We start from the raw sequence: 27,191 nt of genomic DNA on the forward strand, positions 1-27,191 counted from the left end.
ATCACTTTGAATCAGTGACCTGTCCTCTTCACTGCATACCACTCCCCCACTTTTTGTGTCATCTGCAAACTTTATCTGTGATGATTTTTATGTTTTCTTCCAGGATATTGATTAAAATTGTTAAATAGCATAGGGACCAGAACCAATCCCTGCGGGACCCCACTGAAAACACACCAGCTCAATCATTATTCCCCGTTTACAGTTACATTTTGAGACCTATCAGTTAGCCAGCTTTAATCCATTTAATGTGTGCCATGTTAATTTTATATCATTCTAGTTTTTTAATCAAAACGTCATGCAGTCCCCAAGTAAAATGCCTTCAGAAGTCTAAGTATATTATATCAACATTATCATCAACCAAACTTGTAATCTCATAAAAAAATATCGAGTTAATTTGACAGGATTTATTTTCCATAAACCCAGGTTGATTAGCATTAATTACATTACCCTTCTTTATTACTTGAGTTCCGTATCAGCCACCCCAATATCTTGCCCAGGATCAATGTCAGGCGGACAGGCCTATAATTACATGGGTCATTCTCATTACCCTTTTTAAAAATTAGCATCACTTTAGCTTTCTTCCAGTCTTCTGGAACGTCCCCAGTCCTCCAAGATTTACTGAAAATCAGCATTAATGTTGAGTGTGCTCCCAGCCAGCTCCATATCCATAATGAGATGAATTTATTGTGGGAGATAGCTTGAGCAGGTAAAGGAGATGTGCCCCGCATTAGGACAGCATTGCAAGGAATGTGACAAGTTGAACCATTTTAGCCATGTGTGCAAGAGCAGTGGAAACGCCCTGTGCAATTTCAGCAGGATAGCAATCTAATAATGTACAAAGAGAACTTAATGCAGCCCATAAGAAAATGTGACCTCATAGTAACTAACCCAAAAAAATAACAGTCCCCCCAGGGAATATGGACCTCTGACTAATTCCACAGATCAAGATATTATGTCCATTCCACTGTGCCCCAGGTGAGATGACAACAGATTGAGAGACAGGAATAGTTTTAAGCCTCTGGGGTTTTGTCTTGAAGCTATACCCCCCACATGCTAATATGGCTTAGGCCTGGTCACTATTTGGCTGGAGGACCTCCCGGGAAAACCCAGTAGCTACAGAAAATGGACTTGGTAATTCAGCACATGGCCTTGTTCCTTGTGAACCGGTACTGGAGCAGCCTGGTGTTGGAGGCGCTGCTATCCCTTGGCTCAGAGGTCAGTCATGGTCAAAGAGAGCAAGTCATGGCAATTACAGATCCCAGAGAACTGTTCTGTACACCCAGGGATGTTAATCCCAATGTCCTTGCTACAGTCCACATTCCACCTCCCTAAATTAGCAAATTGCCACTGGGACCTGCTGACTTGAACTCGCTAAGAGTCCAGGAGGCATTGTGCCTGCTGGATGCTTCTCCCCACCCTTGCATACCACAGGGAGGGTTGAGCCCTCACGGTATGAAATATATAAGGTCAAGTTGGAGCAAAGTCTGCCCTGAGGGCTGGGAACAGGTTGAACAACTCTGGTGATATTGTTCTGTTCCTTTCCTGTGTGATGGGGACTTAATGGAAACCTGCCACTCCCTTTAAGTAAACAGCTCACAGGAAGACAGCAAAGAAAAATCCAGTGTTAGATCAGTACAGGAGCTGATCAGGCACTTAGTGCCTACAGTCCATGCAACAAGTATGACAAGATGGCTTATATTTATACTAGTCAATTACCTGGCATTAGGTAAGTTTTGGACTTAAACCTTCATTTGAAATTGAGCACAAAGCCTTAGAAACCAGAATGAGTAAAGGCCTGTCTCTTCATGCTCCTGTTATCATACATTTATGAAAACAGTCAGAGGGAAAGGCGTAAATTTTGACATAGACAGGGGCAGCCCTTCTCCAGAAGGGGATTATGTCAGCAGTGTCAGCCCAGTTCAAAACAGGTCTGGGATAATTTTTCTTGGATTTGGTTTGCATGTGTTTGTTCCTGCTGCGTTTGCTTAAATGGTTCGGTGAAATAAAACTTAGCTTGAAGTTGACACATTTTGTTACGTTCTCTGTGTGAAACTGTTTAGTTTGGATCAATGTCAGAAGTAGAATAGCAGCCAATGTGGGAAGTGTTTTTTTATGGGTTGATGTTCGGTAGGGAGCCTTGACTTCCATCCTGTGGCTTGTTCTACTGAACATGGCTCAAACTCAAAATACAGCGACAAAGGACAGCCCCCAAAAGCTTGTGGATATCCAAACAGAGCAAAGCATTTGCATCCAGTTTCAAAGAATGGATGAAAATTTCACATTAACCACTGTTGATTCATGAATGCAGATCAAATGCAACCCTAGGTTGATTAGGAGGGAGATCAAGGGTTAGATTGTTCTGTTATTTACAATATTATTTTCTGTCAAGTTCTAATTGGAGCCGGTGATGGAGGATAGTCACTTCCATGAGCGCCACTTGTCAGCTGGATGCAAACCTGCACTCTTCTCTGCTCCCAGTGCCCCCTGTTGGCTGTTGCCCTTGCAGGGTGGGACTTCATTGGTTCAGCCCTCCAGCTAAGTCACCTGGTTAATAGGTGACCGGATGACCCCTTCTGGGGTAACAAAGTTCAACATATGGTTGGCCCTCAACAGGGTCTTTGGCCCCAATTCTGGGCCTGTTTAAACTCCAGCCCCTTTCTCAGGCTTTCAGTAGAGAGTCTTGTCCCCTTTTGGGACTTAGGTCACTTTCTCCGGGCCCAATAGGGGAACTCAGCCCACCCACTATTCCAGGTCCCAACCCAGGGACCCTATGACAGCAGCCATGTACTGCTTCCCTTAATAGTGCTGCTGCTATTCTCCCTGGGCTGTTTCCCACTCAGTCCCGTCACTTTCACCAGTTACCTTAGGGTTACAGTCCTTGGGTTCTCTCTATCTAATCCCTGGTCGATCAGGGTCTCTCCCAGGTCTCCTTGCCTGGAGAGTTTCTCTGTTTTCCAGCCCTTCCTCACCCTTCTGATTCAAGCCAGCAACTCATGTACTCAAGCTCTGAAGCTGCTTTTAACTGAGCCTGCTGCACTCTGAGTGGCCACTTCCCTGCAGCCTTTCTCAGCAGGCCTGGAGGACCCACCTTCAATGCTCCTTTCCTGGGGTGGGGTGCAATAGGGCCACAAGGCCTCCAGCAAGGGCCCTCAAAGGGCCTGGTACACCCCATCACACAGGCTGAATAATGACTAGCATTCTTCAGGAAATACAATTGCTATGTTTTTCTTTTTTGATCCATTGTAGCCCCATATATAAGAAATATTAACTTAATCCATATGTACATAAATAAATAGGTAAAGCAGGAGATATCTTACCTTTGGAGAATAAGGCTAGGATGAAGATTTTGAAGGGTTAGGAATGATTGAAGTGTTGTAAATAATTATAATTATGCTTCTTTCAGAGGGTATTTTGCAAGTGCATCTATTTGATTGCCCATTTTGCTGGTAATACAGAATGCTCCAGTGCTGGGTTATTACCAGCTGAAGGCTGTTGGGTGCCTTATATGAAATGAGCTGGTGATCTCAGTCCAGGGGAGCTGCAAGGATTTAGTGCAGCAGTTAGTGGTGGCAAAGTGATTTGAAGATGGAAATGCCGTATAAGTGCAAACTATAAATATACGTAATTCCTCCTGGGGCAAGTGTCTTCGCCACAACATTCCCCATCACAGCTGGTGCGAGTTAGTACCCTTGTTAACAGTCTAAGTAGAGAGGCCAAGCATGGAGTTGGGAATGGGGAGTGAATTATCCTCACTCCCTCTCAGGAGTTGGGGCTGAGTCCCACTGCAGGGGAGATGTGATGGCGTTTGCCCTACTGCTCCCTGCGCTGCATTGTGAATTACTTGGCCTATGCACAAAGAGAGGATGTTAGTTTTCAAGGCTCTCAAACCAGGACCATCAACAGCACTAAATTTACCCACAACTTCTAAACCAATGAGAGAAGACCTAGTCCTAGATGCATGCAGTCCATTTGAGAGCTCCAGGATGAGAGCCCAGCTACCCTCACCAGTAGCACTGAAAGGCCCCTCTCTGTTTCTTTGGGAACAGGTCTGACAGCCAGCCAGGAGACATGCAGTTATTGGGATGTGATGAGCAACCTGAGTATTGCAGACGCTAATCCTCGCCTGATGAGCGTGCGCCCAGTGACTGACTGGAGAGAGCCCTCTATCGTCAGAATTGATGTCAGCTTACATGCCACCCTGGACTTGGTGAGGGACTCTGCCAGTGCATGGGTGAAAATTCCTGCATCTTCTTGCCTTAAGTCAGGGACCTGCACTGATGCAGCTACACTGCTTGTTGGCCACTGATACTGCACCAGTGCTATTCCCAAGTGCGGAAGCGGCCTTAATTTCTCTATGCAACAGATCCTTCTTTTCACCAGCCTGTGTGAACACTCATAACTTTTTCTCTAACACCACTCAGCCACTCCCATTAGCTGTATCTCAACTTCCTTTTAGGTCTCACTTACCTGTATCTAGCAGTCATTACCCATGCAGGAAATTTTCTGCATCTTTATTAGAGACACAACAGATATGAACTCAGTTCTTTCTCTTCCTCTAGGATGAGAAGTTACAAATCCTTACGTCTCTAGTGAGATTCCAAATGGTGAGGATCATGTTTTTAATTTACCATGTCACTTTATCACACCCACTAAATGTGAATCTTCCCCTAACAATCCATTTCTTTTTTCAGAGCTGGAAAAATCAGTTCCTCACTTGGGATCCCCAAAACTTCTGTGGAATCTCTAAGATCTTCATCCCTGTGGACTCTGTATGGAAGCCTGACCTCTTTGTCTCTGAAATGTAAATTCTCAGTATTAAGTTGAGGAGTGGGGTCCTCTTTCTTTCAGTGTCAAATTGGGGATGAGGCTGTGAATGGCTGGTGAATTATGTGTGTGAGTAACATGCAGTAATTTATTGGGACTCTCGTCAGCTTTTGTATGAATGAAACTACACAAAAATAAACTGCAAGGCATTGCTCTTCTCAACCAGCATTACATACTGCAACTTACTGCTGTGCATTATCTAACAGAACACAACAAATTCATCCTTTCCCCTCTTCCTTCAGTTGCTAGTTGCTATCATTTTAGGCAGCAAAATCGATTATTTGATATGAGTCAAGGAAGTGTCTAAATACCCATCATTATTACATATGCATGGACCAAAGGCTGTGTTAACTGTCTAGAAGCCCAATGATCTATTCCTTCCCACCTCTCTGTCTCCATTGGCAGTCCATGGCAAAGACCTCTGCGCTCTTCAAGGAGCCAGTGTTGATATTTCCAATGCATTTTTTCTTCTTTAGGACTGAAGATCCTCAATCCCCCACCGTTCCTTTCATGTCCCTCTCCAGTGACGGCACCATCAACCAATGGAAACCAATCAGGATAGTGAGCACTTGCAGCTTGGATATCTACAAGTTTCCATTTGACACCCAGAAGTGCAATCTGACCTTTGGTCCCTATGTGCATACAGGTATGTGCAGGGTTGGTGCAGGATGCTGGGGGCTCCATTTAGCATCAGTAATATGGGAAGGGCTGGTGAACAAAGTTGTCACCCTTGGAGACTATTTAGCAGAAATCTAACTGTCATAGAGCACTTATAAATAGCTCCCTGGAGAACTTGTAGACAACTCCTAAAAGGGGTGAGGATTTTGTTCAGTCCCCTCCGAACCAACCCAGAGGATGCTCTTCTTGAAGACACAAAAGTGCTTTGCCCAAACTGGGAATTCATCATGGGCTGACTCTATAGGTGTGGGGCTTCCATTGAGATACACACGCAGCTTGATAAAATGTTCTGCGTGAGTCAGCTTTCAGTCTCGCTCAGCTCCTTAATTGCCACCTTCCCATTCTTCTGCTAATGGTTTAGGGCCAGATGGTGTCCAATCCTTGCATGAATGTGTGTGGGGGGAAAGGTGCAGTGGGCTCCTGTGTGAGTGCCAGGCACAACTGCTTGCCACACTGAAGAAAGCATAGGGACTTCTCCTTCCTGGCACCCTCCAGGGGTGAAGGGCCCTCAAAGATGGAGGGGAGGAGCCATTCCCCTCCCCATCAACAGGTAGACACTGGACCATCATACTGTACTGTCCTAAGTGTTCCAACATCTCCTTCATGCTGGGGAACTCTGGGATCCCAACTGGCGCTCCCCCTGGCAGTGCTGCTCCTCCTTGTCCAGCACGGCCCTATGACTCTGGCCCTATCTGCCCTTTAATCTTGCAATGCCATGCTGACTGTGAGAGAGCAGGATGGTGCCAATGCTGTAAGGCTATTTGAGATGTGACTGCTGGGTGATCGAGCCCTCCACTCATTGACTGAACGTGCCATCTTGGACACCTGCCCATCACGATCCCTGTGGAATATCCCTGCAGGAATGTGCGATGAGATTTTAACTCACACATCTAGGTGATCACTGAGCACATGCCTGTAATGGTTTTTGTCATTGGAAGGAGCCCTTCCAAATGCATCAAAGCAGAAATGAATCATATTCCCTGGGAATGGATTAACCCATATCATTCTCCTTTCTAACTTAAAATAGTTCAGGACATAGTGGTGGTGCCCAAGTCCAACTCCTCTGCAGTTACACAAGCTTCCCAGGAGAATTATGCGAAAAGTGAATGGCTCCTCGGGAAAGTGGATGTTCTGAGCAATAACGTATCCACTGAGGAGAAAGAATGGAGTCAAGTCACATATCAGGTAGGACTGGAAACAACACACACCACACATGTAGCCTATATCTAGGGAATTTGATCCCAGATTATAATATATATTTAATAATCCAGTTAGCACAACTGTTGTCTATCCAGCACTAGTCTACTCAAAATCCATCCTACTCCTAATCTAACCTTTCCACTTGACTTTCTTCTTATAGAGGGAGGAGCTAGGGGAAATCTGTGTATCACAATCACTTTGGAACACAAAGCTGTGTAAAGGAAACTACACAGATTTCCTTATATCATGTGGTATGTCCTTTCTTGGCTCGATGATGTTAGAAAACATCTTATTGCAATAGATTTTTTTATAACTTGCTGGCTTGATGCAAGAATAGGACTGTTTGGCCTTAAAGTCCCACCACGATGATACACACCATTTTATAAATAAAGTTTTTTCAAACTTGTCGCCCAAGAAATATTTTTGCCAAATACCTTGTCCAGCCTTGGTCATCCTTCATCTTGACCAGGGGGTGGGCAAACTTTTTGGCCTGAGGGCCACATCGAGGAATAGAAATTGTATGGCAGGCCATGAATGCTCACAAAATTGGGGTTCGGGTGCAGGAGGGGGTGTGGGCTTTGAGGTGGGGCTGGGGATGAGAGGTTTGGGGTGCAGGAGAGTGCTCTGTGCTGGGATCGAGGGGTTTGGAGAGCGGGAGGGGGATCAGGGCTGGGGCAGAGGGTTGGAGCATGGGGAGAGGCTCAAGGGTGCAGGCTCCGAGCAGTACTTACCTCAAGAGGCTCCCGGAAGCAGTGGCATGTCCCTTCTTCGGCTCCTACGCGTGGAGCAGCCCCTGACCCTCAGAGTGGGGCCATGTCGCGCTGGAGCGGGGCCAAGCCGACCTGGCTCCCCAGAGGGAGCTTGTGGGCTGGCTTAAAATGGCTCGCAGGCTGTAGTTTGCCCACCTCTGATCTTGACTGTTCCAGGCACCTAATCCCTGGCTTTCTACCTCTTGCCTCACCATCTCCAGTCTCTGCTTGACGTTTCCAGTCTCTTTCACTTCTCCAGTCACAGCAACGATCATTGGTTCCCTTTAATTGACTGCCTGTCTTTCACTGCATCAAGTATGAGCCACTCACTCTTTCCTTCGAGGCCTTGTATTATTGTCTCCCTCTGGTTTAACCTACATCTCTGCTTTCAGTGCGGTATAGTCTTCCTCCCTTTTTGCTTACTTCATCGCCTGCTTCTGCTCTCAGCTTTGGGCCTACTGTGTTGCTGCGCCTCACTCTGGGAATAACATTGCACCTCCTTTCTTTCCCCTTTCTCGTCTCCTTCAGACACTCCTTTATACTCACTTTGCCCAGGAATCCTTCCTAAACCGATGTCCTCACAACATCATCTCCACAGCTTCTTGTGCTGAAATGTTCCTTTGTGGTTTGTTTTTGTCTATTAGATAATATATTCTCCAGGGCAGGAATCCTGCCTTATTTGCCTTCTAAAGCACAAGGTAAAAAAGGTACATTTCTGGGGCTATATAAATAAACAACAACAACAAAGAGAGACCCAAGCAAAGTCCCATTCAGGTAGAATGTGTCTGTCTTTCTGTTAGAAGAGTGAGGTGGAACGTTTTAGTGCACTGCTCACAAGTGCTGCTCTTTAACAGATAACCATACGGAGGGTACCAATCCTCTATGTCATCAATCTCATAGTCCCTGCTGGTTTCCTGGTGCTTGTGGATGTTGCCAGCATGTTCATACCGATGGAAGGAGGCGAGCGGCTGGGGTTTAAAATAACAGTTGTTCTGGGATTCTCTGTGCTCTTGTTGATATTGAACGATTTGCTTCCCAATTCAGAAGTCACGCCAATCTTGGGTAAGAGCTGCACAGTCTGTCATTACTATTGTGATTATTCATACTGAAATAGAACCTAAAGCTCAGGCCCCTATTAGACTATGCAACTGTACAAACGCATTGTAAGAAACAGCCCCTGAACCCAGAAGTTTACAGTCTCAAACCAGACAAAGAGGGAGGGCGGGGGACACAGAGGCACAGAGCGGAGACATGATTTGTCTAAGGTCACGCAGTAGCTTGGTGCCAAAGATGGGATTTGAATTCAGGTGTCTGGAATTCCAGTCCACTGTCCTATCAACTGGCCCCCTCAAAAAACGACATGAAGTGCCCTAGGGATCTTGCAGTGCAGATCTAGTTTACCGTTCAGTACTTTTGATGGCCACTATACAAAACTCTAAGATACACAGATACATTGGGTGGGATCCAAGAAGTGAGGTTGCAACACTGAGCGTTGCAGGGCCTAACCTTCAGGTGCCTAGAAAAATCACCGGGACAGCACTACAGTCCTCACAGTTGAGGCTCCTGATGCAGTGAATGGGGAGAGAGAGGCACCAAAGAGCACAGTTCTCAAAAGCCAACACGCTAGAGGCAGAGCCACCTAAGCCAGCCAATGGGAGATGGTGACAACAGGAGTGTGTGCTAAGCCCCAGAGATCCGTACCTTCCTGCAGCCCAGGTTTAGGTGCCTAGCTCTGCTTAGCCATCCGCGTTCAGGAAGCAGCTTCCTGGAGCCAGACAGCTCAGGCGTCTAAGGAGTTGCTTGCAGGAATGAGTTAGGCACCTGCCTTGTGCCACCCAAAGTGGTCAGAGACGGAGGAGATGAGGCTGATGAAGATGACAACTTTTAGCCCAGTGGTTAGTGCACTCACTTGGGATGTGGGAGACCCTGGTTCAATCCCCCCTCTTTGCCAAAAGTGGAGAGAGGGTTTGACCAGGGGTCTCAACTCTCAGGAGTATGTTGTAACCACTGAACTATGGGATAGTCTGAGATGGGATGCCCGCCATCTCTCTGCTGCAGCTGCTCCACTGTGGCTAAATTATTAAATAATGAAGGCATGATTGGAGCAGGGGTCTGGACCTGGGCTCTCCCATCTCCCAAGTGGGTGCCCTTACCCCTAGACTACAGAGTCATTCCCCCACACATTCACTCTCTCTCTCTCTCTCTGGCCCAATGACTGTTCCACTGTGCATACCTACTTAAACAGTCACTGGGCTAGAAAGACAGAGAGAGTAAGTGACTCCATAGCTCAGTGATTAGAGCACTCAAAGAGGTGAGAGACCCCACTGTTCAGATCCTTTCTCCCCCTTAAAAGGGTGGGGGATTGAACCTGGGTCTTGCACATCCCCGGTGAGTGCTCTAACCACTAGGATAAAAGTTATAAGGCAGGCTGCTCCTCTTCTCCCCCCTCCCCTTGGATTTTAAATAGGACCTGATCTGGTATGCACTCTCTGAACACCTACTGGCTCAGGCCCCACATGCATGTTAGGCAGAGGAGGAGCCCCCATCTTTAACTGGCTGATGGATTGCTCTGGGGATTTGCTGGGAGATAGGCATCCGGATGGCTAGAGGGAGGCAGCAGTGCACAAACTCAGAGGCAGAACCAGAGGTGCTGAGGGAACTTTTATCCTGAAAACGTAAGTGCCAAGTGAGTTAGGCACCTACAGGCTTTGGTGGGAGTTTTGTGAATCGCAACGGAGCCAAGGCTGGGACTTTGACACTTAAGTGCCTTTGTGGATCTGGGCCATTGTGGGTAGGTGACATTCATGATCAAGATGATGTGCTTATTTTATTGCGATTATTTCCAGGTGTTTTCTGTGCTGTGTGCCTGGTGATCATGATAATCAGCATTGTTGATTCCATCTTTATCTCCTACATGCTGCATCTCTCAGCAGTGCGACCGGATGTGCCCCAGTGGCTGAAGATCTGGGTACTGAAGCATTTGGCTTTCATACTTCGCATTGACACAGGAGAAGTTAGTGAAAGCAATGTTGCGGGAGTCAGGAACACAAACAAAGGTATCCACTGGAGTTAATCCAACAGGGCCAAGCTGGGCACTTAACTCCCGTAGGCTCCTTTGTGCATCTCAGCCATTGACCAGGACTCTCCCCCTCCCAGGATGACTCTGGACTGCAGTTAGTTGTAGATAATGTTTTTTGAATGAGGGCAATGTGTGTTTCCGGCCGGGGGGGGGGGGGGCTACTCATTACTTTCCCTCATTACTAGGAACAATTCTCCCAACCCCTAGATGGCGGCAGAGTCCAGCAGATTAAACAACCAACATTGGTTTTAGCAACAGTACGATATTTTCACAAAGAACATGCCCAGAGATCCAATCTGGTGAGCTCTTGCTGATTTTGTATAGAAAAGAAACAGTGAGATCCAGGTAAGAAGGGACTCGCATGAAATGACTGAACTCACTTCAGTAGGTAGGCTCTGAAATGGGAGACAGATTTCATTCACCAGTAACCCGCTGCATAAATGCAGGTTATTAATTGATTAGTTGATTTTGTTCATCAACAACAACAGGTGGCTGTGCAGACTAATGGTTAGAGCACAGGCCTGGGCTTGGGGCATCCATTCCTAACTCTGCCACTGTCCTGCTGAGGGCAAGTCACTGAACCACTTTCTTCTTCGGAAGAGAATCAACATTTCCCAAACCATTCTAATATATTGGAATTAATTGTCCCCCATCAACATCTTAACATACAATTATTTTTCTGGTTGTGATTTTAGCTACTTCTGTGGTGGAAAAAGAAGCAGACATACAAACCAGGAGGTGCTTACAAAAAGAACATGACAGTGCGGAAATTAAACTGCTGAAGAAGGTGCTCCTGGAGCTCTTAATGATCCGTCGTCACATGATCATGAGTAAGAGAGAAGAGGAGGCCAAATCAGAGTGGAATATGGTGGCCTTTGTCCTTGACAGATTCATCCTGATTTGCTACCTCCTAACAGTATTCATTATTTTGATAACAGTTGTGGTAGTTTGGGCTTTCTAAGCTGTTTAACAGGCCATACTTGTAATTTGGGAAAGGCGCTCCTTTTTCTGTGATGTGTCTATAAATCCAAAGTAGATACGTAAATCTGAGATGAACTTGTAAACAGAAGGGTGATAGCTCATTAGCTCTGATTACTGCCCAGAGCTACCTGTGGGTCTCACAGGTTTCCATTCTGGTTTCTAGAGGGTCTTACTATAACAGGCCACAACAACCTCCTCTTGTCTGCTGTGCACCTGGGAAAAAAAAGCTCCTGTTCCAGTCTAGCTTCAGTTACTACCCAACACAAATAAGTAACCTGGCAGAGGATATCCCAACACTGGCACAGTGATCAAAGCCAACTTCAGCTCTTGGAATGCCTAGCTCAGCCTGGCCCTCCATATGAATGGTGACCTCTTCTCTGTTAGTCTATGCAATGGGGCAGCTATCCCAGCAAAGCTCCAGGAAACCTCTGGTAGTAAGGGACAACACCAGGAACCCTTGAAGCTGGCGGATATGCTGGAGTTCTGGCCACTCCAGGCACTTTTTCCTGGGTCAGTGGAGGTCCATTCCTCACTAACAACATGTCCCAGAAAGCGTTTCCCTTCAGCACAGCTTGCACATTGCAGGGTGGAGCTTTAGGTTTGCTCCTGGAAACTGCTCTAATACATTACTTGCCCATTCCAGTGCTGTACAAAAGTTCCTGTTCAGATCAGCATGTCATCCAAGTAAACGGACACCTGAATAGTGGGTTGCCCAAGGCCTGCTCCATTAACAGCTCAAATGTAGCTGGTGCATTATGTCATCCAAACAGCATGACACAACTCCCACAGGCCCTGTCCCTTGGTAAAGGTGGTCTTCACATGGGGTGACTTTCCCCCCTCACCTTGCCAGCATCCACTCTGTTGGTCCAGTGAAGAGAACCATTTGGATTCTGCTCACGTCTCCAGCATATCGTCAATGTGGGGCATTGGATCTGAGTCCTTGTGGGTCACCTCATTCAAATGTGGGTAATCGACACAGATCTGTGTTGTGCTGTCTTTCTTGCCCACCAGTGCCATGGGGGATAGATAGTCAAGGACTTCTGGATGGTTCAGTAATTCCTGCAGTCGCCATCTCATGAATCTTCCATTCAGTTTCCTCTCAGTGGACCATAGGCAAGTAATGTGGGCCTTCCTTAATAGGTCAGGTATTACCTGTGTTGATCTCATGCTTAACTAGGCTGGTTTGATCCAAATCATGTGCCCCCTTGGGGAATACCCCCTATAATTTCACAACAACTGCCATAAAATCACCCTCTGACTTTGTGTCAGTCGGGCTCCTGCACACTGATGCATCTCCTCTAACACACCCGTCAGAACCCCCAGGGCCTCTGTTCCTGGATGGCACCTATCCTCCTTCCTAACTGTATTAAACTCACATGAAATAGCTGACCCTCAGTTCCAACAGTCAGATACCCAACTAGACCTGCAAAGAGACTGTTAAAGTTTCAGACAGTCCAAACCCAGACTCCGAACTGCAGCTACCCACCTTTTCTGGGCCACCTTCATCTCTCCAATTCTAGTTTTCTGCAAGACCTGACCAAGTACTGGGGCCACCTCCCCCATTTCGTTCTTTCACTGCCAACTGGATGGGCCCAATCTCTTTCTTCAGGAAGTATCCCCATTTGTCCAAAACTGCAGGCTAAATGATACTCACAGATGACCCTGTATCAATTAACCCCTTACAGTAAACACCAGTATACCCTGCTTCTATTGGCCTGCATAGGGGGTCATTTCATCACCATCCCATCCTCACATCAATGGAGCAACACAGGATCCCAAATAAATGAGGTGAGATCATATTATCAAAAATCCAATAAACATTTTAATGCAGGCAGTGCCCCCTCGAGACACTTGGAAGCTCCACCCCAAAAGAATGCTTTGTTACCCTTTGCATTCCCCAGCCGCTCTCAAACCACACCCATCTATTTGCCCAAACAGTGGGGGAGGTGAAGCCCTGTATAATACCTTTTGAGTTTTATGTTCCATTGACATCTCTGCTCCAATTTCCATAAAACCAATGACAGCTTTAAAAAGAGAGGACGTGTGATTCCATGAACAGAGAGAGGAGGGGCCTGGAGCTAGGTCCCACGGGTTCTATTCCCTATGGTCTTTGTCTGAATTGTTGTATGTTGTTGGGCAAAGCACCTAGGATAAAATTTTCAAGTGTGGCTAAGTGACTTTAGAGCTTAAGGGTTTCAGACCATTCAAAATGTATCTGTCTTTGCCTCCAAATCCCTATCTGTAGCAAAGGCATTAATGATACTTATCTAATTAAAGGTTTTTAACATGGATTATGATAATTGGAAGCCATGTAAATTGTAAATGCAAAGTAGTGTTGTGGCTGTGAAGAGGAACACTCACTGCTAGTGCCACCCACGGGTCAGGTTGGGGGTGGCAGGTTGTCTTCCTCCGGAGCGTTCCCCTTTCTTATTACAATTCCACCTTACCATGGTCTGTCCTTTCAGTGACTCAGCCCTCCGGCCAGGTCACACTTTCAAGTTCACCCTTTTCGGGGTACATATAAAGAGTCTGATTATAGGGAATGCTTCAAAATTCAGTGAGAATTCAGGGATTCCCTCTTGGACTGGGGTCTTGTGGTCCATAACCCTTGTACCTTCAGGGTCTTCTCCCAGTTAGGTTCCCCACCGAGGGATAGACTTATATCATTGTCCGTCTTTGGGTCTGGTAGGGGAGCCTGGGCCCATCCTCTCCATCAAGCTCCAATCCAGGGCCCAATGATAGGTAGCTAAATCCTGCACCTTGGGGTCCTATACTGCTACCTCGCTGATCACTTCTACATCACACGTCCATTTTTTGTAGGCTAGGTCAGATCACTATAGCCTGGCCACAGGCAGCACAAGCCCCTTGTGGTGCTCCTTCTCATTAGTTCATAGTGCAAGTCAGTTTACCTCCACTGTCTGCTACCCTCCTGAGCTGGACTGTTCTTCTTTTGAGCTCCTCCAAGACATGCATGCTTTGCAGGTGTGCAGGATTGGGCTGCTTGGGCCCAGAGCAGCTACTGAACCCCTTTCTTACTGGTGTGGGGTTTGTTTACCCAGTCACAGTGGCATTTTCACAAAAGAAATTTGGGATTAAATAATTTCCCACTCTATTGCGCTATAAAATTCATTCTTGGTCAGAGGAACCAAACAATATAGGCCTCAAATAAAGCAAAACCTTTAAGTCCATTTGTATTCAGTAAAGCACTGAAAGAATTATTTAACTTAAAGACCGAAGTCTACGTGACTTAAACACATGTTTAAAGTGTATTTAAGACCCATTGATTTAAGTATGTGCTTAAGTGTTTTGCTTCTCTCTCTCTCACCAAGAGAAATTGGTCTAATTAAAGATATTACCTCAGCCACTTTGTCTTGCTAAACAGGAATGGACTTAAGCATGTGATTGAAATTAAATATGAGCATAAGTGTTTTGCTAATTCAGGGCAATACTTGTTACTGTCGCTCACGCTGTAGCACAAGGATAAGGCATTCCTTCAGAATATGAAATTGGTGAAGATGTAACCCTGAAACTAAATGTGAAATACTAGCCAACCTGGACTTTTAAGCCATAGACACTGTACACTGATCATGCTCAGTTCATTTCTTGTTCCTTAAGCTGTCGGTTATTTATGATCACTCCCACACTTCCCTTAGTTTTCTGCAGTTTATGCACCGCCCATCAAAATAAGCAGCAATTGTCTGGACTCTGAGGGACTTCTGGCCAAAGTAACAGAGCCAATACCAAGTCATTGAGAAACATATCGAGGACTCACTATGTACTATAATTGTCAGAGTAAAGATCTATATTGTAACATGACTTTGGGGTGAAGAGAGGCTGCTGGAAAGGAGAGCTGCATATGATCAGCATATAATCTGGCCCCAAAATGAAATGAATACTTTGATTTGATTGTTAGTAAGAATGGTAATATGGAACAAGGGCATGAAGGCAGGATGGCTGATGGAAATGAATGTATAATAATGGAAATTATCACGTGAGGTGGAAGTAAACTCAAAGATCTTAATATGCTCAAATCGGGGGGAATGGATAATTTCCATCTCAGAATACTGAAGGAACTGGCACATGAGATTGCTAGTCCAGTAGCAAGGACTTTTAATATATCAATGTATTTGGGTGTAGTACCATATGACCAAAGAATGGCTAACATCATACCTATATTTAAGAAAAGGGGGAAAAAGGGGATCTTGGCAATTACAGACCTGTTAGTCTAACTTCAGTAGTATGCAAGACTTTGGAACACATTATGAAGAAAAGAATAATTAAATTCATGGAGGTAAACGGAAAAGGGGATGTAATGCAATATAGGTTTATCAAAGGTAGATTGTGCCAGACTAACCTGATTTCCTTCTTTGAGAAAATAACTGATTTCTTTAGATAAGAGAAATGTGGTAGACCTGATATACTTGGATTTCAGTAAAGCATTTGACACAGTACCATATGGGAAATTATTAGTTAAATTAGATAAGATAGGGCTTAGTACAAGAATTGTAAGATGAATGAGGAACTACAAAAGGAGAGACGGCAACAGGTTTTGCTGAAAGGTGAATATCAGACTGGAGGAAGATTACTAGAGGAGTTCCTAAAGAATTGGTCCTGGGACCAATCTTGTTCAATAGTTTTATTAATATCATTGGCACAAAAAGTAAGAGCGCGCTAATGAAATTTACTGATGATACAAAGTTGGGAGGCATCGTCAATACAGAGGAGGATCTGAATATTGTACAGGAAGATCTGGATGATCTTGAAGATGGGAGCAAAAGAAATGGAATGAAATTCAATAGTACAAAGTGTAAGGGTTTTTAGGGTCTAATAATAAGAATTTCTACTACAAGCTGGGGGCTTATCAGTTGTAAGTGACAGAGGAGGAGAAAGAACTAGGTATGTTGGTCGATTGCAGGATGATAAGGAGGCATGAACCACCAATGTGATGTGGCTGCAAAAAAGGCAATCCTAGGATGCATCAGGCAAGGCATTTCCATTAGAGAGAGAGGAAGTATTAATCCCATTGTACAAGACTTCATCTGGAATACTGTGTACAGTTCTGAGCACCTGTGTTCAAGAAACATGAATTCAAACTGGACTAGGTGCAGAGAAGAGTTAGTAGGATGATCAGGAGAATAGAGTGCGTATCTTATGACAGGAGACTAGAAGAGCTTGGCTTATTTCGTCTAGCAAAAAGAAGACAGAGAGGATATGATTACTTTCTATAAAGAAATTGGGGGAGTGGAGGGAGGGAGTAAACACCGGGGAGGATGAAGGACGTTGGTCTAATTTTCAATGTTGGATTTAGGATGTGAGTGTTGGGTGGTGTTGGTGGTCTGTGATACATGAGAGGTCAGATTGGATGATTTGGTGGTCCCTTCTGACCTTAAACTCTATGACTAAGCAAAGCAACAGCCCCAACTAGTGTGCCATCTATTGGTCAAGCCTCACAGGCAGTAGGCCTTTTTTCAAGTGGGATATTCCTTTACTAATAAGTATTATTTCCCATCTTCCCGCCACACCATCACAGTAAAAGGTGTTGACTGTGAATATCAAATAGAAGAGAAAATGGGAAGATGAGAAAAATTTAGTCTAAAAAAATCCTACTGGGATAGAGCTGGTTAAAAACTACAAAAGTTATTCATGTGAATTTCAGCAAAATTCATCATGTTTTATAACAGTCCATTTTTTTGAATTTTGCATAAAATTGTTTAATCAAAATTAGAATTTTTAGAAAAATATTGCTGCACAAAAAAATCCCACCATGTGACTAAACTGACTAATCAAAATTATCAGTGCAAAAAACAAAACAAAACACTCCCCCCCAAAAAACAAAAATCTACTAATGATAAATGAACCAAAAAACAACCCTCCCTCTAAAAATGATTCCCTAAAAGATTTTGTCATAATTTTTTGAAAAGTGAAGTATTTTGAAGCAACTGGAATGTTTCCACAAAAAAAAGTGTTTGTTTAAATGTGGCTGTTTTTTGTTCTTTAGGTAACTAAACAGATTTAGACACTGATTTTCACTTTAATGGACCTATTCACAGTGCATAAAGTTAAGCACATGTATAAGGCTTCGAAAGATAAGGCTTCGAAAGATTAGTTTGAAAAATTCGTCCAGATTTACTAGCTTTGTGTTAATATTCTTTTCTCATTTATTTATTATTTAAAGATTTGTGGAGCCAATTGTCTGTTTGGAAAATAACAATTAGACTTCAGTGCAGTTGGTCCTATCCCACACGCAAGCCCCTTGAAATAGGAACTCATTACCACTTATAAATGAAGAGGGAATGGGGAATGGAGAGATGCCAAAGCAGGACTAAATGAGAAAAAGGAAATGTATTTAATTAGTGTTCTCTGTAAAACTTTACAAATGTACAGCATAGTGCAAAAATGCAGTCTCAATGCATCAACTTCAAGTAAAATTAACAAAGTGTAAAAAGCCAGGAAATACAGTCACACTTCCTTGCAGGGGAGATTTCAGAAAAATGTTCCTAGGGTTTCCTTTCTACCATGAATTTCCAATCTAATGCCTAGAATAGAACAAGAGGTCTAAAGAAAAAGAGGGACTCTTCCCAGAGTAGCAGCTGGCAGTGGTCGCAGTATAATGTTTGGCAGTATGAAGGCTAGAATCTAACTGTTTATATAAGAGCTTGTTTGGAATTGCTCATTCTTTTGGATTGTGTTTAGTCTATTCCTATTTGCAAGTAGCTATCCTAATATGGTTCATTTTCCTACCACGAATGGATTCTGATTCAGAAAGGTACTTAAGCACGTGCCTAACTTTAAGCATGTGATATCCCATCAACTTCATTGGGATTACTCAGGTGGTTTAAATCAAGCATGTGCTTAATTACTTCACTGAATAAGGGCTTTAGACTTCCACACACACAAAGACCAATTTCAATGGAAGTTGTATGTAAAGATCCAGGCGATTAAATAGTCCTTGAATAAGGAACCGTCAGTTTGTCAGGTGGAACAAGCTTCCAGCCAATTTTAAGTTTTCTAATAAAAGAAAATAAGTAAACGGAATAAAAATCAACTCAATAAATTTCAGCTCAGTTCATTGCTGAAAATGAGACACAGATAATCAAAGAACCATCTTTACTTCTCAGTATAAATGAATCATACCTGGTCCAACTGGGTATATTTTCTAAATACCAAACCAGTGGGGACTGCCATGGGCTTCCCTGAGTCACAAGCACAGAAATACCAGATGGAATTTATGGAAATGCTGCTACATCACCATTTCTTAAAGGACTGTACCTTGTGGGGAGTGGATAGAGGTACTCAGTGAAACTCACAATGGTAGCACCCACACTATTAAGTTAGATGGCCAAAATTTTGTTAACCAGCACAATGTTTCTCAACTCTTGAGCTCTTTATTTATTGATAAATCGATGGAGGAAATGGCTCTGAGGGGAAGTCCGTTTAAAATTTGGGATGTTTTTCCCATTAAGGAGAATTTGACAGCAGTTATACTTTATCTCAATAAATATTTTGGGATGGATTCCACCTGACCATTCAAATTGCTCAGACACATGGTTCGGTACCATGAATCGTCATGGCAGTAAGAGTAGGCAGGGTTCTTCTTTCATTTGACATTGGCATGGCTTATGCCTTTCCTTTCTGTTTCAGCTTGAAGGCCTAAGTTAGGTCTGAATTACTAGATATTTGGGTCAGTAATTCCTCTAGGGAAATGCAACTTATTTAGAAAATTCTGAAATATCTGATACACAGTAAATTTCCGATTCTCCATACTAAATCCCTTGTGTAACACTAGAACTACAGTATGAAAAACAAAGCTCTGCTTTGTTGAGAAACTTAGTCTTCAGAAACCACACGAAAGAGAAGGTTGATTCAAGGTTTGGAGGCTGGTTTAGGTTGGACAAAGAATAGAAGAAAAGCTAGTGGGCAGAGTACACTGTACCTCTCAGCCCTCCTCCCCCGCAACAGGTATTTACACTGAAAGTCTCACTCAATCAGGATCCCATTAAAGAAATCTGGGTCCTCTCATTTGCGTATTTGAATAAAACAACAGGCTAGCAAAATCTTATTCAGGGGACTCAGAATAACCTCCAGGTCAATGCGAACACACAGCAGATTAGACTGGATAAGCATGCAAGGTATTGAAACGCCACTGAAAACCAAAATTATATCCAGCCCTTTGTCCTATTTTATCTATTATTCTATATAGGTTATTATACTGCTCTCATCACAGTAGTATCTGAGCGCCTTCCAGAATTGCATTAAGAGATGTGACTAACATCTGTTACATCTGGTTCATTCTGTCTCATCCTCTTCCCAGGGGGAGAATTCTGTGTGCAGTGGAGTGTTGTGGTTTGGTAGGTTTTAAAAAAAAAAATTAAATGTCCATGCTGCTCAGTGCTGATGTTGGAGAAGGCAGGTCAAAGAAGTGCATCTTGCACTTGGAACGGAAGATGGTTTATGATGGTCCTTAGTTTCTATGGGAGTTTCTTTCACAATCTAGGATGGGCCTTCAGAAAAAGTACTATCTCCTGCACAGATTGACATCAACTGAGGGATGTGAAAATTCAGGATATCCTGCTTAAACTGTGAGGATAAGGGAGAGATACGAGTATATCTCATCAAATCAAAAGAAGGAAATGGGTAAAAAAGAAAACACTTTTAGGGGGTGGACCAGTTGCAGGACTGATTTCCTGTAACTAGGCATTCACAAGGCCCCATGCATATACACACTGCTCTTTGCTGCTCCATTGGAATCCATGCATCTGTCTTTATATTAAATTAGCCAGTGCGGATTTATTTTTCAATGTCCATGACATAGTTTTATCATTTACTCTACTGTTAAAATCTTAGACGCTTTTCTTACAGAGTATAAAAAATGAAGAAGATTATCTGCTTTTGTGAGTAAAGGAAATAACAAACCCTTGCTCCCCACGGGAGTGAGCAATGATTGCAGTTTGTTGCTTGGAAGAAGACTGCCCATTGTAAAATTTGTCTTGGGTAAACACTGGAAAACATTGGGCAGTGCAAACAGTTATGGTGGCTGAGTTTTCCATCAATTCAAAAAAAAAAAAAAAAAAAAAGCAACCACTCTTTTGTGTGTTTCTAAGTCACTGTTGTTTCTTTACATTCAAAACTGTAGATGTTTTGTAAGGGAGTAAAAGGCACAATTGTCTTGTAAAGCTAAATAGATCACTAGTTACTTTCAGTTGGAGAGTTCAGGTTTAATGGGATATCTCCTTGGAGACCCACAGAGGACAGATAGGAAGCCATATTTTCAGATGGAATATAAAGAGCTGAACTTTCAGGTAGGTTTACAATGTTGCTCCCGAAGCCTGCTTCACACTCAATGGGAAACTGCTGGGTGCATTCAAGAATGACATCTTTCCCTAGGAATGCAGATAGAAAATGGAAAACATGGTTACCGACAGGCAAACTACTGGTCTTTATTAGCTAAGCGCTGGATCCTAGGAAGTGTTGAATTCCAATAGGAATTGAGGGAGTTCAGGACTTTGCCGGAAGTGCTTGGAAACTTTCAGGACTGGAACTGGGACAGCCCAAAAGCCCATTAAAGTCAGTGGGAGTCTTTCCATTGGCTTCAGCTGACTTTGGGTCATACTTCAATAGCTGAGATGTGTGGGAATAAGGAAATGGAAAAAGAGGCAAATGGCCTGAGGCCTTTGAGGACTGGGTAAGAACAGCTCCTCTCCCCCACTTATACATGTGCTCTTAGCTTTTTTCCACCTCCATCATTGGAGGCACCCACGAGTTCCAATTTCTCCCTTATTTCACCCCTACTATCCTCACACTGCTACCTGTACAATAAGGACCTTGCAAAGAAGAGACTAGAATCACCAGGCCTTACCAGTACAGACATGCATGTTTCATGCAATATCACCTACAGTGCCAAGGAATTCGGTCTTCAATACATCTGTTTTTTAATGAATTTTTTGCTCATGGAAGCTCCTCGGCTGAGACTAAAGTCACTGGTCTATACCCAACCGCTTTGATACATGGTGGGGGGCATTACCAGAAAATCGGAAGGCTCTGTTTAGAGCAGGGGAACAGACGGATTTAATACGTCCTAGCTAACGTATTTCAATTAACATATTTCACGCACCACTGGGCACCTAGCATGGGGTCATGGCTGACCAGCTAATACATTTTTAAAACCCTGTCTACACTAGGTCCTAAGTGGTGTTTTAAACACATTTTAAAAACCTCTTTCTACTCTAGACAGAGCGTAAGGCCTTGTTTACTCGGGGAAGATTTTTCAATATAACATAAGGTGTGAATTTAAACCAATATAGTTATACTGGTATAGCTGCTCTATATGGACACCAATTCTGTTCGAAGAGTGCCTTTACTTTGGTTTAACTTATGATATTAGGGAAGGAATTTAAACTAAATTGAAAAAAACGCCACTCTAATTCCAGAATATGAGTGTCCACATGAGGGGGTTATACTGGTATAATTATATCAATATACTTGCCCAGGCAGACAAGTCCTATGATAGAAAGAAATGGTACAGCACAGACAGCAGTAATGCAAGCATTGTGACACTGCTGAACCAATGTGACTCAATCATAGTCTGGAAAGACCAGCTCCAGGGGTAAAACAGAACTTAATTTCCATACCCATTCAGACGTTGGCCTCTCTGCTGAGACTGCTAACAAGGGTTTAAATGAGTGGTATTTATTTTAAAAATAGGGACATATCTCTAGTAGATCAAGAGGACAAGGGAGATTGAGACTATCAATATTTCACCTAGGTCACCACATAGCAATTAGATGGCAATGAACAATCAAAAGGAGACTGGCTACTTTCTGACAGACACCATAGATGTTTGCAGTGTTACTGTAGCCCTGTTGATTCCAGGATACTAGAGTGACAAGATGGGTAATATCTTTTACTGGACCAAATTCTGTTGGTGAGAGAGAGAAGCTTACACAGAGCTCTTCTTCAGTTGGTCCAATAAAAGATATTACTTCACCCATCTCGTCTCACCATAGATGTTAGCGGGAATAGCTAGAGGTTGGTCATATTTAAATCTTGGCACATCTCCAATACAGCCTGCTCCATACTGAAGCTATCTTAAACAGTTACTCTTAAAAAGATCATTGAGTAATAATCACTAAACTGAAACACAAAAGTTGCACTACTATAACAAGCCTCTGGTCTGCTAAAGGATCAGTACTGGACATTTCATCTAGCCATTAAAAATGCTTAACCATTAGTTTCATTACTGAATTCCCATGCCTATGTTTGCATGAACAGCTCTCGCTGGTACCTGAGCAGGTGGTGTTAAAGTGAGGATTTAACACTTTGGGAGACGGCTCATTTACATTCTTCTCCAGATCCACTGTGAGTTGCTGCATCTTGATGCAAAAATACAAACTACAATGTACAATTATACAAAGACAGGGAGATGGTTAGAACTAGGCTGTTTGTGAAGATCAGTGCTTTATTCATATAGCAAATGATAACACATAGTATTTATACCAGTAATAGAATTTATCATCACTGTCCTCCTAGTCCATTGGGCTGGCCTCTGTTCTAATAAGCAACACAAGAGGAATTGTTAGTAAATTGCCATGCTCCAGTCTACGTAAACCTTAGGTTATCTCAGATTTGGCTTCCGCACCTGGAGAGCTACCCAGCACCAAATATGAGATGTCCTTGGGGAAGCTTTAAATAAAAAAATTACCTGTGGTTGCTTTCTCTCTCCTCTGCCTCTCTATTCCATGTGGAACATGGGGCCAACCTGTGATTGCTACTTACAGCCAATTGGGGTGGGAAAGTGGGATTACCTTGCCCAATCCCACTCTTTTCAGGCTAACTTTGGAAGGTGAAAAATGAGGGGTTAAAATTCCTGTGCAACCAAGCGTGACTAGCTGGGTTCATAGAGCCAGCTGCTAAGATAACATCTCTTAATCACACTATACCATCTAACTAAGGGTCCTTATCTAAAGCCAAATACAACATGCCATCAAACAGAGGTTTTTCAAATTTCTAACTTAACAAAAAAACAAACAATTCCAAGAGTCCTCTCACATTTTCTAAGTTGCGAGGCTGGAAGGTGCCAAGAGAAGAGTTAAAGTTGTTGGAGGCCTAACTTTGAATTTCTTCTCTTTTGGAGCCATCCTGGGAGGTGAATAATGCCCTGTTAACTCCTACTGACTTCACTGCTCAGCAACCCACAGAACAGTAGATTGGGGGGAGGTTGATGTATCCCCGGATCTCTTCTATGTGCTTGAAGGTGCTTTGAGTAGATTTTGTACTTGCTTGCACTGTCACTCTGGCCATAAAGCTGGTTATATGACTATATGCTCTTTTGTACGCTCAGGGCGTCACCGTAGGAGGCTGCCTGAGGTACTGGAAAATCCGGTTGAGCTGAAGGATTGAATTACTAAGTACACAGCCTTCTTCTGCGTTTGGCTGAATGGAGAAAGCAACCTAGGAGTAGCTGTTGGTCTTTGCTCTTATACAGAGTCCTCCATTTTGAAAGCAAGCTCCCACTCCTGTTGAGCCTTTGCATTACCAACTGGGCCTCCAGAGGCTCTATTTCCCTCCTGACAGCCAGGGGGAAAAAATTTACCTCAGAAAATGGTCAATTATGAAAGAAAAAACAAAAGCCAGCCAACGATGTTGATGTTATAATGATGGAATATTGCCGCCTTAGCAGCACTGACACAGAGGAGCGAAATCCTGCCCTCTGGCCCTCTGAGGAGACAAAACAACCTGACTTGCAACTCTGCAGATAAAACTTGTCTGGAGGGTGATATTGTAGCTCTGAAATGCTGCCCCTGGTCTCAAGTTAAGAGAAGAAACCCCAGTAGTGAAACCCAACATCCTCTGACTGTTACATTTCCATCTGTGTGTAATATTACTTTACTGATATTAGCCCCAATGTCAAATTCCAGTCTCACCCTGCCTAATCACATTCCCCCACAGTTTCAACTGTATATATACTCTTCATTTTCTTTCCTAAATGGTTGTGTTACGTGGCTGTGTGCTTTTAAACAATGGCATTATTACACCGCAGGGAGGGCTACATTTCACACATATATTTTGTGAAGCACTTTCACACACATGGCACTATATGCATTTGAGATATTATTTTTCTTCCTTTTAGAATATGTTGTAATTAAATCAGTTTTCCAAACTAAAAGTTAATTAACAGGGGTGAAGGGTCAACAGAAAGACTGGTACTTGGGCAGCTGGTTTCAACTGAAGACCATATAAAAGGCAACTCAGATTCTAGCACATTGCATTTTCATTATCCCAACCAGTCCTCCAAATAAGCTCAGATTTCTTTTGAGTGGGAAATAGAGGTCCAAGTCTATTTTGGATCACATGTGAAGAGTATTGGTGCTCTCAGTTTCATCCCTGGTGAATGCTTACCCACTGGAAAATTCTCCTCCTCCTCCCCATAAAACAATTATTCATTCTCCACTAATGTACCAGCTCTGTTCACAAGAAACGCTGTTTCATATCTATAGTATTGTTTTCATACAGACACAAATACGCATCCCTTACCGGTGAAAAATTGGCTTCCATGTCAGTCAGATTCCACTCACTCACTGAAAGATTTGGATTAAAGACCTATTGGAAATGAGACATTTATTTTCCTGGTAAAAAGTAAAAGGATTCTACAATGGCTTTATGATTCATATTCTTTTCTGAAGGACTGTCCTAAGACTTTGTAGTTTAGGGCAAGATTTTCAGAAGAGGCTAGCATTCAGCTGCTCCCAATGTGACACTCAATTTAGGATGCTAAGCTCTTTTGAAAATCAGGCCATTAATACTACGTTCTGATTCACTCAGAGAGAGAAGAAAGAAGTTGTATTATTAGCAGAAAAACTCCTACCAAGGAACAATAAGAAGAATAAACAATGATCACTGAATCTTTCCATTAAAATCAAAGGATTTTAATGGAAAGGTTCTATCACCTCTCAAGATTTGGCCCTGAGAGAATAAAGGTGTCCTATTTTGATCTCCATTCTTAATTATCCAAACATGTTTATTATAAGGATAAATATGAAGCATCTAAGAGATCAACTCTTCCCTATATATGGAGCTATTTGAACACTGGTATAAAACAAAATATACAAGGTATGGATGAAACCTAATTGCCAATTTGCAATTAAAAATGTCCCAGGAGTTCCAGACAGGTGAAGACCTTGGTAGGGATAACATGGCCTCAGCAGCACTTCTAAGAACTAGAAGAAAAGGTGAAGATGTAATAGGTCCAAACATAATCTAATTGGACGAGGTGGGACCATACAGGATGCAGAATACTATGAAAAATATTAACTGGACTACTAGAGAATAGTATTAAAACTATTTTTATGTAAGAGTGAGAGTGTTAAAACTATTTTAGATCTTATCACCTTGTCTTAGCCGAATGGATTGTGTTGTGTGATCCCAGGGTATAAGACCTAAGTATATTTGCCTTCACAAGAAATAAAAATGCCTGACAAAGTCTGAAGCTGCTCAAACTTACTGTTACGAGAATACTCTACAGAGGAGATGTCTGTACATACCTAGATAGTTAATCAAGAAGATGCCAGTAGATGTTGCACAAGCATATGCTACATTGTTCACAGTTTTTCTAGGAACGATCCAAGTGATCGTCACACCCAAAAGTGTGCTCTTAACACTCACATCCAAAACGCTGGCAGGTTCCAGATTATACTGCTGGCTTCTCAGCAGCAGCTGCAGGCCTTCTAAACTCAACTCCGTGCCATCCATTGGGTCCGAAATTTCTGTTCTGAGGAAAGAGAAAAGGAAAATGTGTCATCGATAGGAAATAGACACGTTTATATAGAAAATACAATTTATTAACTTCCCAAGGTAAAGCACGTGCCCAAATTTTACCTGGCAACCCTACGGGCCATACTCAGCCCTAGGTTATACGAGCTTTTATGGACTAACCCCAGGAGCATGACCCACCAGAATGGGGAGAAGACTATTGTGACACTAAGCAGTGGAGCCTGCTGTATGCCTTCTAAGGGGCCCATGTGTCTGGGAATATATTAATTGGTCACATCTTCTCCGGGGCTCCCAAAGACTGGGCTCCTATAGAGTCTCTGGCAGAATTAAAGCTATCCTCCCTGGAGGAAATTCTGAGGGAGGAGCAGGTGGTTATACCTCTCTCCCCTCCTCCCCCTCCCCCCGGATGGATCCCCTCTAGATCTGAAGTCGGAACATTGCACACCTTTCTATAGCAGGCTCAGTTAATCTGATCCAAGAAGCTTTAACTCCTGTGATTAAATGGTATTTAGGGAAAGAGCCCATTATAGAAAGAGTTTTACAAGCTAACAGAAGAGTGACACCCTGCTAGGGAGGGAATCGTAAAAAGCAGCCAAAATCAGGAACTGCTTCACTTCACACCTGCCCTCCTATCTTCTCTTCCCCTTTAGATGATCCCCCTCCTAATTATCCTCTCCCTCAAAAAAAATTATGGCATTTACATGACATTGGCTACCATCAAATTGTTCACTCTGCTGGTGTCTTCTACTCCTTCCCCCACCGTGAGTGCCTGTCTTGTCTGTTTAGATTGTAAGCTCTTCAGGGCAGAGACCGTCTGTGTTTGAACAGGCCTACCAGAATGAAGCCCCATTCTCGGTCAGCTCCCAGGCACCAATAAACATGATTTGTAAGAATAATAAGAATATAGCTGATGA

The 27,191-nt window shown here is 43.3% G+C and overlaps 2 protein-coding genes across 2 annotated transcripts in view; one reads left to right on the forward strand and one right to left on the reverse strand.

The window, feature by feature from the left end:
• Nucleotides 1-5,232: 5,232 nt before the first annotated feature.
• LOC117886759 (5-hydroxytryptamine receptor 3A-like) lies at nucleotides 5,233-11,491 on the forward strand. The gene is made up of 5 exons (XM_034788804.1): nucleotides 5,233-5,470; nucleotides 6,530-6,687; nucleotides 8,306-8,513; nucleotides 10,298-10,507; nucleotides 11,226-11,491. Exons 1-5 carry the CDS (start codon nucleotides 5,233-5,235, stop codon nucleotides 11,489-11,491), a joined length of 1,080 nt encoding a protein of 359 aa, XP_034644695.1.
• Nucleotides 11,492-17,861: 6,370 nt separating this feature from the next.
• HSF4 (heat shock transcription factor 4) overlaps nucleotides 17,862-27,191 on the reverse strand; it is a 34,798-nt gene continuing 25,468 nt past the window's right edge. The window contains exons 10-13 of the mRNA XM_034788098.1: nucleotides 26,170-26,275; nucleotides 25,042-25,107; nucleotides 22,793-22,880; nucleotides 17,862-20,891 (exon numbers count right to left, since the gene is read on the reverse strand). Of these exons, the coding sequence (XP_034643989.1) occupies nucleotides 20,698-20,891; nucleotides 22,793-22,880; nucleotides 25,042-25,107; nucleotides 26,170-26,275 (454 nt within the window). The 3' untranslated portion in view covers nucleotides 17,862-20,697. The remainder of the gene's footprint in view (nucleotides 20,892-22,792; nucleotides 22,881-25,041; nucleotides 25,108-26,169; nucleotides 26,276-27,191) is intronic.

The sequence above is a fragment of the Trachemys scripta genome, chromosome 13 (genome assembly GCF_013100865.1).
Source record: "Trachemys scripta elegans isolate TJP31775 chromosome 13, CAS_Tse_1.0, whole genome shotgun sequence".
Lineage (NCBI taxonomy): Eukaryota > Metazoa > Chordata > Testudines > Emydidae > Trachemys > Trachemys scripta.

Bases quoted from the DNA above. Each gene is read 5' to 3' on its own strand.
- LOC117886759 (XM_034788804.1), top strand. From the start codon at position 5,233: ATGGCAAAGACCTCTGCGCTCTTCAAGGAGCCAGTGTTGATATTTCCA. The intron at 6,688-8,305 runs GTAGGACTGGAA...GCTCTTTAACAG, and splicing joins GGAGTCAAGTCACATATCAG to ATAACCATACGGAGGGTACC. The intron at 10,508-11,225 runs GTATCCACTGGA...TTGTGATTTTAG, and splicing joins AGTCAGGAACACAAACAAAG to CTACTTCTGTGGTGGAAAAA.